This window comes from Petaurus breviceps, unplaced genomic scaffold (assembly GCF_028583685.1).
Source record: "Petaurus breviceps papuanus isolate PSGF00001 unplaced genomic scaffold, PetGlider_PUasm1.0 90701, whole genome shotgun sequence".
Lineage (NCBI taxonomy): Eukaryota > Metazoa > Chordata > Mammalia > Diprotodontia > Petauridae > Petaurus > Petaurus breviceps.
In genome coordinates, this window is record NW_027187316.1 from 3,027,796 (window position 1) to 3,040,915 (window position 13,120).

General features: G+C 39.4%; 1 protein-coding gene across 1 annotated transcript in view; it reads left to right on the plus strand.

The window, feature by feature from the left end:
• TNFRSF21 (TNF receptor superfamily member 21) overlaps positions 1–7,194 on the plus strand; it is a 116,406-nt gene extending 109,212 nt beyond the window's left edge. Inside the window, exons 5-6 of the mRNA XM_069065806.1 lie at positions 662–890; positions 3,549–7,194. Coding sequence (XP_068921907.1) covers positions 662–890; positions 3,549–3,778 — 459 coding nt within the window. The 3' untranslated portion in view covers positions 3,779–7,194. The remainder of the gene's footprint in view (positions 1–661; positions 891–3,548) is intronic.
• Positions 7,195–13,120: the final 5,926 nt, after the last annotated feature.

Here is a 13,120-nt window from a genome sequence, read left to right on the forward strand (position 1 = left end):
ACTTGTTTGCATAGTTTCTCCTGCAGAGGCTATAATTACTGTTACTGAAACTTTAAAAGGTTAGGTGACCCCATATAGCTTTACCACAGAAGCAGTAAACTGGATGTTTTCAAGATGTGCTGGGGTAGTTGATGGTGCTGTGAGTAGAGCAGCGATCCTGGAGTCAGGAGTACCTTAGTTCAAATCCGACCTTAGACACTTAACACAAAAAAAAAAAAAAAAAAACCTAGCCGTGTGACCTTGGGCAAGTCACTTAACCCCAATTAACCTACCTTCCTCCCTCCAAAAAAAGCAAAAAACAAACAAAAAAAGATGTGCTGCTGCTTTAAATCCAATGTGAACTACTGAATTGTGCAGTACAGTGGGTTAAAAAAAAAAACAAACAACTCAGAACACCTGAGTGCTTAGTCCTGGCTTTACTACTAACTACCAAGTCTTTTTTTTTTTTTTTTTCACCTCTATGGACCTCAATTTCATTATCTCTAAAATGGTTTGCTCAGATCCCTTCTAGATTTAAGTGTTTATAATCTAATTTTCCTGTTATGCAGAACAAGACATTGAATGGCAGCGGGAGGGAAGAGTTGAACAGTATGAAAAGTATAAGAAAAGGAAAATAAAGGTTATTTGCTAAAGAAAATGCTTTATTTTTTCCTATTTACAGCTGGAAGCTGACAAGCTGGCCCTTCCATCAAGTCCCACCCCACTCAGTCCTAGCCCTATTCCTAGCCCCAACCCGAAGTCCGAGAATGCCACTGTCCTGACTGTGGAACCATCCCCCATGGATAAAAACAAGGGCTTCTTCGTGGATGAGTCAGAACCCCTTCTCCGTTGTGATTCCACATCCAGTGGCTCCTCTGCTCTGAGCAGGAATGGCTCCTTTATTACCAAAGGTAATAACTAAAATAACCAAATAAACCAAAGGTCAGCAAGCCCAGGACCAAGCACATATTCCCATGTACATCTAAAATGAATTGGAAGGAAAGTAGGAAGAAAGAATGGGCAGCCAGGTGGTGCAGTGGTTAGAGTGCCGGCCTGGAATCAAGAAGACCCATCTTCCTAACTGGCCTCAGACAGCTTTCTAACTGTGTGGCCCTAAGCAAGTCACTTAACCTTATTTGCCTCAGTTTCCTCATCTATAAAATGAACTAGAGAAAGAAATGGCAAATCACTCCTGTATCTTTGTCAAAAACAGATAAATAAAAAAAATCAAATGGGTTCACAAAGAGTCAGAAATGACTAAAATGACTTAACAACAAAATATGATCATACCCAGCATTCCCCTGATAGACTCCTGGATCTGAAGTAGTCCAAGGACATCTTTAAAATACTTCAAAACACACACACACACACACAAAGATGGTGCCAAATTTTATATTGTAGAAGTGGATACTTGAATCCCAAGATTGCCTTTTCAGTGATGCACATAGGAAAAAATGATCACTTGTTTGACTCTCCCTTATAGAAATTTCCTATGCTATCTTCGAGTATCCTATTATGTTATATGAGATTTGAAGCATATCAGAGTAGAATGAGTGCTGGGTTTGTAATCAGAAGTTCAGAGTTCAAATTCTAGGACTTTTACTTACTATTTTGTGTGACCTTGGGCAAGTCACTTAAATCTCATCTATAAAATGACAGTTGGACTAGATGGCCTTAAGTTTCCTCTTCTGTAAAATGAAGGGAAAGGCAGAATGGAGTAGTAGATAGAGTTGGTTTTTCAGTTAGGAAGATCTAGGTCCCATATCACTCTGGATAAATTGCTTAATTTCTCAGTACCCCAAGCAGACTATCAGAGACTACAATTATCATCTGAATTGATAGAAATTTCTTACCAGGTGTAGTGCTAATGCAATATTCACAACACTGACAGTGACTGTAAATATGCCAGCACAGTTCTCAATCACAAACTATAACAGACTCTCCATATATAGAAGACAAAAGCAAAACATTTATTTAGACACCAGAAAACCCAAATTCCAACACCAGAAAGTCAAATCCATCATAGCAACATAGAAGTTAATACACCATAACACAGCAGAGATTCACTATCCATTAGTCTTCCCACAAACCAATACTTACAAGACTAGCCTTCTCCCTGGGTGCATCCTCTCCTCCCTCCAGCTCTTAACTGCTCTGACTCCCAGCTTCCTGTGGGCTCTGCTCCATTCTTCAGCAAACTCCTCCCACCAAAGACTCCATGTGATTACATTTAGCCTATTAGGGGGCACAAAGATCTTCAAAGCAGGGAAGATCTCCAAATTCCCTTAGGCCTGTTGAGAGGTAGGGAAAATCTTCAAATTCCCATTACCATTACACCAGGAGCACCCTCATTTCATTGAAATCACAGATCTGGTCCATAAACAAAGCCAGTTTGATGACCTTAGTTACCTCATCTAAATGAGGTGCTCAGAGTAGATGAGCCCTGAGATCCATTTCTGCCCTAAACCTATGATCCTAAGTTTGTTTTGTATTAGTTATAATGAATGTAACCTATAAATCCAACTCCAAAAACCATTAAATATTCAATCCTTAAGATTGCTTCCTCAAATGTAAAGTGTAGTTGTAAAGCAAAAGAAATTATTCATAAGGTTCCATTCACTTCACCTGGCCTGAAATCTTACAGTCAGAGAAGAGGGTGAATGACCAGACTATGTGAGTTTGGGATTTTTGATCGTTTGAACAGAAGCTCAGTTACCACTCCCTCAAGTTAGCCAAAAAATTGTCCAAGCATTTTAATCATCTTCTGTTAAGTCACTTTAGAATGTTTTTGAAGAACTCCTTTATAGCCAACACTGACTCTTTTCAAAATGAGAAGGTAAGGAAGCAGAGAAAGAGGGAAAGGTGAAAGAAAGACAGCCTCAGTTTAGTATCTGCTACCTTGGGCCATTTCTGTCTGCTTTCCCAACAACACTGCTCTATGAACTGACTGTCTCCCATGCCTGGAATGCCCTCTCTCCTCTCCTCGGCCATGTAGTTCTTTCCATAGGCCTTTTTCCACACACCCAAAAAGTCAAGTAACAAACTCCTAATATTTATTAATAAATTAGTAGACTTGAAGGCATTTTCCAGAGGCCTTTCATCATCCCTCCAGTTTCTGGTATTTTCCCCTTATTTATACTACCAATAGCACCACCACCAACAACAAACATTTGTATGGAACTTTTAAGTTTGCAAAGCACTTTATAAATAATACCTCATTTTACCATCACAAGAACTCTTCAAGGCGGTGCTGTTATTATCCTCATTTTACACATGAGGAAACTGAGGCAGACAGAGGTTAAGATAACAACCAAAATGTCTGAGGTGGGATTTGAGCTCAGGTTTTCCTTATTTCAGCTCCAGCACTGTGCCACCCATCTTATATGTACTTAGTTATTTTTCTGTTTGTTTTCTCCATTAAGATGTACACTCCTTGAGATCAGGGTCTATTTTTCCCCCATTATTTGTTTTCACCTTTGTATGCCAAAGATAGAGTGTCAGCTTTATTAAATGCTTGTTGACTGACTCATTGATTACAAATGTATTTTTCTGTCTTATCTCTGCCACAGAAAAGAAAGACACAGTGTTGCGGCAGGTACGCTTGGACCCTTGTGACTTGCAGCCCATCTTTGATGATATGCTCCATATCCTAAATCCAGAGGAACTGCATGTGATTGAGGAAATCCCTCAGGCTGAGGACAAGCTGGACAGGCTGTTTGAGATTATTGGAGTCAAGAGCCAGGAAGCCAGTCAGACACTCCTGGACTCTGTTTATAGCCATCTTCCCGATCTGCTGTAGGCCACTGGGGACGCTGCACTCTGGATCATTGCTAGGGCTCTTGGTAACGATGACGGACAGCTAGGAGACATGATGTTGTTTTTCTTAACTGCAATACAGGGCCAGTGTTTTGAGTTCTTTCCTTTTTATTCCCATTCTTGAGAAAGGACAAGTTCATATACCTTTGCCAGTTGTAACTGCCAGTGTGTTGTTTTTAAAGTTTGTCTTTTCTCTATTCAGCATTTTTATATTCCTTCCAATCATTCTGTGCACTTTAAATTCACTTAACTGACCGTGAATATGATGTGACCTTTCTCCTCTGCCCCTGCACACTGAATTTGGGATGTTGCTAATGCCTTTTTGTTTATTTTAAATTTAATGTCAAGTCTCTCTCTTGTTCTCAATTTGAAGTCTCATTGCTTCATCCCCTCCTTCCATTTCCCTTCCCTTACAGTTTTTCTTTTATATTGATAATTATTTTTCCTCTGGGGTAAAGGAAATTAGAGGCTCAATACCGAGTCACATTCATGTGACCAGTTTTTACTTGAGTTAACTTTTTAATGTGTCCTGTTATATCATTTGTATACATGGCTGATGTTTGACTAGCACTCTCATTGATTTATGGTATTTGCCTGGACGATACATAGAATGTTCGGTTTACTCATACTCCTTTTAAACAGAAGCTCTCGTTGGGGACAAGTCCTTCCTTTGGCCTTTAGGACTTGTGAATACAGTTTTGTGGCATCCCAGCCAAAAAGGGGAGAACTTTAACCTCACCTATTGTGGACTGAGCAGTCATGCAATGTTGATGCTGCGCTCCAGGATGCAGGAACCGGAGCCCCATCAGGACCCTGCCCCTTTTCCATAGTCTGGGTTTGCCCAGTTTTGCTTTACGAGATGTCTTGGTTTTTGATACATGCATTGCTAATAGTTCCAGTTGGGCCTCACAACCTTGCTTGGTCCTGGTGGTATCTACCATCATGCAATCACTTTTCTTAAAATGGCTGCAACTGTAGGAACTCTTGTCCGATGTATTTGCAACTCTTTTGCTCCCATTATGAACACACACACACATGCCCATGTGCATACACACGCACACACAGAGTCTGTTAATGCTCAGTTGCAAGAATTGAATGTGAAGGTGGCTTAGGCCACTTTGGAGTGGAAGGAGTGGGTGGTGGTGGTGGTGATGGTGGTAAGGGTCTATGTGGAAAATAAAATGCCTTCAAGTGTACTAATTTATTAATAAATATTAGGTGTTTGTTACTCGACTTGTTTGGGTGTGTTAATCCTTAATTCTAACAATTGGAGCTTTCTAGCCTTGGGAGGTAGTAGTGGTCTCCCCTCTCTGGCAGCTAGGTGACAGTGCAGAGAGTCCTGAGCCTCGAGTGAGAAGGACCTGAGAGCAAATGCAGCTTCAGATACTTAATAGCTGTATCACCCTGGGAAAGTCACTTAACCTCTGTCTGCCTCAGTTTCCTTAATTGTAAAATGGAGATCATAATAACACCTACCTCTCAGGGCTAATATGAGGGTCCAATGATATAATATTTGTAAAGTGCTTAGCACAGTGCCTGACAGATAATAGGCTCTTAATAAATGCTTATTCCCTTTTTTCTATTCACTAGAGGTCTAAAAGCAAAGGCTGAATAGCCATTGTGTTTGGGTGATGTCACATAAGAATAGTTTCTGAGTATTTTCAGAATTCCCACTGTCCCTGAAGTTGCTTTAGAGGATTATGTTTAGGAACAAAAGGAAATACAGGCTCTTGAGAAATGTTGGCAAAATGAAGTACTTGTGCTTGAGTTATCATATCTGCAAATTCTTCTCTTGGAGAAAAATTGGCTTTTTATGTATCACTGGGTGCAGTGTGGTGCATTGAAATTGGTCCTGGATTTGAAGCCAGAGGGTTTATTCATGGCACGTAGTAGGCACTTTATAAACACTTGTTAATTGATAGACTTGGGTTCAAGCCCAACTTTGCCACTTATTGTTTGTCTAACGTTGGGCAAGTTACTTAAACCCACTGTGCCTCAGTTTCCTTACCTGTAAATTGAGGAGGTTGGACTAAATGATACCTAAGATCCCTTCTAGCAGTAGACTGATGATTCTTAGTGATGAACTTAGACTATACCACTCATATACATTTTTGGAAACCCATATGCATAAGACTGAAAGCATCTAGCAGGGAAGAAACTCACAGTGCATAGTGTAGCAACATTCACAAGCTCCCTAGGAATAACCCAGTTAGTCCCTTAAGTACCTGGTTTGGAATTCTTCAGAGCAACCAAATGTTCCTCCTTTAGCCCTTCAGTCTCTGAGATGTCATAGAAGCTAAAGAAAGGTCTGGGAAAGGTTGAAGGGAGAGAAAGTATTTTTGGTTTGTCTGGTCTGTTATTTCCACGCTCTCACTTAGTGACTTCATCACTTCCTAGAGGTTTAGTAATTTTTATGTTCATGACAGTCAGATTTGTATATATCCAGCTAAAGACTCAATCCTATGCTCCAGTCCAACATTCCTTATTGGATATTATAAATTATGTCCTGTAGACATCTCCAATCTGGCATCCAAAATTGAACTCATCTTTTGTGCCCAAACGTATCCCTTTTCTAAACTCCCCTATAACTGTCAAAGACACCATTAGACATGCCCAGGATACTAATATCTTAACTATGATGTCATTCTTGACTCCTCATTCACCTAATATATCCAATAAATTGCCAAATTTTGATTTTCCTTCAGAATGTATCTTGTGTCCATCACTTTATTTCCACTTACATTCCTAGTTCAGGTCATTACCTCTTACCTGGCCTGTTGCAATGGCCTAATTGATCTCCTTGCCTCAAGACTTTCCCTTTTCCAGTCTAAACTCCACATAGTTGGCAGAGTGATTTTCCTAAAGCATAGGTCAGCCCATGTCATTCCTTCACACCTCACTCAATTCCAGTGATTCTCTCTAACCTCTAGGATTAAGTATGAAGTTTGGCTCTTAAAACTCTTCACAATTTGCTCCCAAACTACCTTTCCAGCCTTATTACATATTACTCAGCTCCACATACTTTACAGCCTAGCCAAATTGGACTCCTTGACCCTTGACCTCTGTCTCCCATCTCTGTGCCTTTGCATTGGTTGTGCCCCATGCCTGAAATGTACTCCTCCACCTTTACCTCCTGGAATTGCTGATTTCCTTCAAAACCCAGATCAAATCCCACCTTCTGCATGAAGCCTTTTCTGATTTCTCCCAGCTAAGAGTGCCTTCCCCATCAAGGTTACCTTGTATCTGTTTCGTATGTACTTTATATATATGCATGCTGTTTCCTCCATTAGAATGTAAGCTTTTTTGAAGGCAGGGTCTTCTATTTTTGTCATTGTATCTTCAGTGCCTAGCACAGTAGCTGGCATACACTAGGCACTTAATAAATGCTTGTTGATTGATTCATTGACTGAAATTAGTGGGGTGCTTCTCCCACTCCTGGGAGATTCTGTGATTGGAGACCTCCATGCAGAAATGGTTTAAAAGCTTTTGTAGGAGATGTTCTTGGAGTTGATTCATCAGGGCTTTTCTCAGGAATGAAGAAGATGAGGGTGGTGCAACAAGTGAAATTGTCTCATGTGCTCCTTTGTACCAAAAGAACTGACCTCAGAGCTCTATTAGCCAATGTCTCAGCACTTCTGAATTCCTCTTTCAGATGGGAAAAAAAAAGGGAAATGAAATGGCCCTCTCTGAACACTTCAGAGGTTCAACATGTGATTGAAGGGCAGGATCAAGGCTCTTGATAGTCTCATTCTTTCTGTATTTATTCTTGGTCCCTAAAATTGAATTACTTTTTTTTTAGTGGTTAATTATAAGAGGCTCAGATCAATTAGGTGAAAGAAATTTTCCACAAAGGAAAGGCAAGAGACTTGAACATGGAGAACAATTTCTCAGAGCATCTTAGCTTTGCCACATGATGTATTTAGGAAAGGAGGATGAGGTGGTAGTACACTTAAGTAGCATTATAAGCAAAAGGAAGGAGGCCTAAGTTTATTTATGCCTTAATGTTTATGTTTTATGACTTTAAAAAATCAATAATTTAGATAAAACAAAGGCTTATCAAATTTACAGGTGAAAGAAAGCTGGGAGGGGGGAAAAGTATCCTGAAGATACTTCCTGGAGAAAATTGGCTCCAAATGTAGTAAGATTATATTTAATAGGGATAAATGTAAATTCTTACTCTTGGGCTAAAAAAAAATTATCTTCATAAATACAAAATGGAGAAGGGGGACATGATAGTAGTTCATCAGAAAAAGACCTGGGGCATTTGGTGGATTACAAACTCAATATAAGTCAGTGGTGTGATATGACTGCAAAAAACCTGATGCAAACTTAAGTCACATTAAGAGGAATAATGTCCAGAGATGATAGTGCCATTGTGTTCTATGTTGGTAGGGCTATATCTGGAGTAGGGTTCAGATCTATATTCTACATTCTAGGAAGGACATTGATAAGTTGGAACATGGCCAGGGTGATGAAGGGCCTCGAGATGATGCCAAATGAGATTACTTGAAGGAACTGGGGTGATTATAAATATTTTGGGGGGGGAGAGTGAGGAGAGGCATGTCTATCTTAAAGCATCTGAAAAGCTGTCATGTAGAAGATAGATTTGATGTGATCTGTTTGGGCTCAGGGGACATGACCAACATAAGTATTTGATTGCAGTTAGGCATATTTCAGCTCCAGAAAACAAACCAAACCAAACAAAAACTCACTAATAGTTAGACCTATCCAAAAATGAAATAGCTTGTCTCAGGAAGTAGTGGGTTCCCCCTCAGTACAGGTCTAGAAGTAAAGACTAGGTATGTTATAGATGGGATTCTTCACATGCAAATTGGACTATATGACCTTAGAATCCCTTCAAACACTGATTCAATAAATTTCATGCTTGTCAAATTTGACAAATCTAGGACCTGGGAGAGACAGCTAAAACACTGGAGGATAGAGTCAGGACCAAAAAAAAAAATGATACAGTCTTGAACAATAATATACTATGAGAAATAATGGAAATTCAAGTACATGTTCAGCATGAAGGTAGAGTAGTTTCCTGCAAACCTCTTCAACCAAAAACCTCAAAAGAAGGAAATGTGAGCCAAATATAGAGAAATTAAAGCTGACTCAGTCTAACTTCTCTTGACTTTAAGAAAAAAACAATTGTAGAAAATACTGATTCTGCTGAGCCCTCTGAAGGAAAGAGTGCACCTATGGGAAGCAGGGTGGAAGGCATGGCAGTGCAGAGTTAGATACAGGGGAAGGGTCTTATATGCCTGCAAGAAAGGGGACTAGAAAACTAGTTGGGACCAGTCCTTTCCCTATAAAGTTTGCTCTGGACAGGAAACTAGCTGGCCACACATATCTCACAGTCTCAAGCCTCAGACTCTGTGCCCCGGGGGAGGGGAGAGGCGAGGAGAAGGGGAAGCAAGCCACTTCATTAAAAGAGAAAGAGGTGACAGAATCAGAAATGGAATAAAAGGGCTAAAGTACAAAATGTACAAGAAAGTCTGGATATAAACTTAGCTAACAAGCAGAGAGAGAATGAGGCTCATTTCAAAATTAATAGAAAAAATTTTAAAAGACCATAATATATTGAACTATGAAATAAAAGTCTCTAATGACAAAGATAATTCCACATACCTCCCAAATGATCTACAAAGATCATGGAACAATAACAAGAAAGTGTTGGAATTTTTCAAAATAAAAATAGAACTTTTACAAGAAGATACTAAGATAGAAATTATTTTGGAAATCAGGACTCTTGAAGTAGAATTCACAAATTTAGAACATGTAATGGAGAATCTAAATGACAGTCTCTGAAAAATTTATTTGGAATTCAATAATACAAAAGTGGAAGAAAATTTGGCAGAAAAGAAACAAAATACCTTTGAAAGATATTTGAATTCAATAGAAGCCAAAGTAATTAATCTTGAAGATAAAATGCACAGTGGTAATTTAAGAATGACAAGTTTCCCAGACAGATGCCAGAACATAATAAATGTAAAACAAAAATAAAAACAAAACCTGAATACCATATTTTAGGGAAGGATAGAAGAAACTCTCTAAAACCTTTTGAATACAGACAATAGTATAAATGATTGAATACCCAGATTGTTGCCAGAATAAAATCCCATGCATGTAAGTAGTTATTCAGTCTCAAAATTTAAATATTAAGCAAAATTTTCAGGTGATGAATATTATATCATTACTATTTGCAAAGGTTTTCAACTATGAACGAACATCAATATGAATCACCCAAGAGGCAGCTTTGTGTAGTTGACAGAGTTCTGGATTTGGAGTTAGGGAACCTGCGTTTTAATTACAGTTCTAATATTTACTATGTGTGTGACTTTGGGAAAGTCCCCTAACCTCTTTGTTCCTCATCTTTAAAATGAAGGGATTGGATTAGATGGATTCTACAATCTCCTTTAGCTCTAAATCTATGATCCAATGGATTACTTCAAAGACATAAGAAATCTGAGGAAAGAATGGAATATAACCTTTCAAAAAGCAAAGGAATTCAATTTGCAACCCAAAATAACATACCCTGTAAGGTCAAGGTTAATCATCAATAAAAAAAAAAGTATCTTTAACATATAAGACATATCTATAAAAACAGTGATCACACACACAGAATTGAGCAGAACATTCAACTTACCATCACTCCAGACAAGAAAGGTAAATAAATATTATGATCAAGAAATGACCAAGCAATGAAATTGATCCTCTATGTTGACATAAGCTATTGTTTTATTTTTTTTTAATATTTTTTTTGCCTTTTTTTGGAGGGCATTTGGGATTAAGTGATTTGCTTAAGGTCACAAGGCTAGTTTTTTTTTTTTTTTTTTCGTATTAAGTGTCTGAGGTCGGGTTTGAACTCGGGTCCTCCTGATTCCAGGGCCAGTGCTCTACTTGCTGCACCACCTAGCCACCCCTTAGGCTATTGTTTTTAAATAATTTTTTTTATTAAAGGATAAAAGAAAGAACAAAGAAAGATCATCAGTGGGCAAAGAAAGATTTAAGGAGACTTTGAGGAATAGTCGGAAACAAGGAAGTAGAAAGAGCTAAATTAATATTTCTCAAACTAAATCTCATCCTTCCCTATAAATGAATTAATACATCTTATAAGAGGGATAACATAAGGGGATAGAAGAAAGGCAATGATGCATTCTAAGAATTCTAGCAATCCCAAAATGCAAGGGTACAGGGTGGGTCTGCCTTGAAAGGATTCAACCCTTCAAGCCTTCTTTCAGTCCAAGAAGCTAGTTTATTATGACATTGGGTAGGACAAGATTCCTAGTGAGTCTAATGTATTTGTGACAGCAAGACATCATGGCCAGATTCTAAGAATCTATTCAATTTAATGGGAATAAGGTTGTTTTATAAGGAAAGACTGTGGGAAGGTCTGGATGGGATCTAGCAGTGGAAAGTAGCCTGAGATGGTCCAGAGGTAACAGAGAAAGGGGCCTAAAAGAGATTAGGGAGTATCAAGCAAGCTAAATTAATCAAGGTGTGCTGGAGTGGGCCAGATGCCTTGAGTGGAGGCACCAGTGATCTGAACTACTGAGATGTATGGGAAAATTCAGGGACTGAGTTACTTTCAAAGACATGGTCTTTTCCTTTTAGGGGTTCAGATCCCATCCCTATCAGCAATATAAAGAAGGAGTCTAAAAATGCACCTCTACCTAATATAGATATGAGCAGAGAAGAGATAGTACTTTTTTAGTTTCTCAATAAGAGTGGAAGGATGAGGGACTATGGGAGAACAGAGTTAAAAAAAAATGGAGGCCAGGGACTGGGATGTGGGGATTAGAAGGTGAGTCTCATCCTTGAAGGGAAATGAAAGGGGACTCTCAAAAAAAGAGTAATCTAATCAGGGTGGTGTTTGTTGTATATTTGTGGTGAGATAGAGGTCTTATTTCTATTCCTACCCCCAGGTGGAATGGTTACAATAGAAGACCACTTTAGCAAGAGCTATGATTCCCATGATTTCTACCTTATCAAAGAGAGATGATGTATGGGTCTCTAGGGACAGCTAATATTCAAGATCATAGAGAGAACACAGACGTGAAGATAGACTGTTTACCTTAAGAGCAATGAGTCATCATGGCAAGGGCAGGGAGTAGGATTGGGTCACATGACTTTGTGGAGACAGGGCTGACCCCAACTAGGTTTCTATTCCCTTTCTCTCAGTCATAATGAAGAGGGTACCCACTAAGAGGGTTAGGGTTGTTCTGGAGACCCCAAAATACCAACACGCTGGGTCCTGCCGAATGAATTCTACTTGAGTCTTCTCAGCCAAAGAAAAGTAAAGTTTATTAAAAGTTTGCTTGCATTAGACACGGAGTAAGTCTGTGCTAGGTCATTCTATGGCGCTCTCACAGCACTCCTTCTATTCTATGGCACTCTCACTGTTCCATGGCACTGTCACAAACATGAAGACAAGACAGGATCTTATATACAGAAGGTTGTGGGAGGGATCTAGGGATGGTCTAGGGGAGGAGTTTGGGGAGGGTCTTCAGGAGGAGTTAATGAGGTCAATGAGTGATTAAGGGTGGGAGGCCACCTAGAGACTACAGACAATAGTGGGCTAGGCCAGTTCAAGGGTGCATTGATATTTTGATAGTGTGGGAAAAGAGGGTGGGATGTCTAGTAAGAGAGGGTGGGAAGTCTAGTAACTGAGGCTTGGGCTCAGCCACAATGTGAGGCTTATTGCCTCATGCAAATGACTCATCAAATGGGATGATTTAATCCAGAGTCCAAGGGAGGTTCCCAGAGCCTGTACCTCTAGGACTCAAGGAGAGCTCTAGGGGGCTCCCAGAGCCCATACCTCATCAATAAAAAGCTTCTTCCCCTGCAGTCAGCTCTATACCACCACTTCTTCCAAATCTTTCCCAAAGCTATGCTCCCTATTCTTCATGTGACTTAGTAGAATAAATGTTTTCATTCAACCTTTTATGAATTCAGGGGAACTCAAATTGAGTCACTGCTATGGGGCCTCCACATAGAGACCATGAGACACAACCTTGCAAGGTTCTTTGTACTGATTGTAGCTGGTATTTGGGATGGCCTAGGGATGGGGTCACTGAGTGAAAACTCCCAAGTCTTTCAGTTGTATATGAAGTGATCCTCTCTACAGGATTGCAAACTTTATAATTTCTCTAAGAGAGGTATAGCAGAAGGCACCACCAAAAGCAAAACAAACAAAAAATAAAATAAGTACACAAGGAAGAATCGAGGATGGGATGGAATCTACAAATGCAATAATGCAGCAATGAGATAGAGCAGGGAGCTCAAATTTGATATTCTAGAAGTTCTATTTCTCACGAGGGAC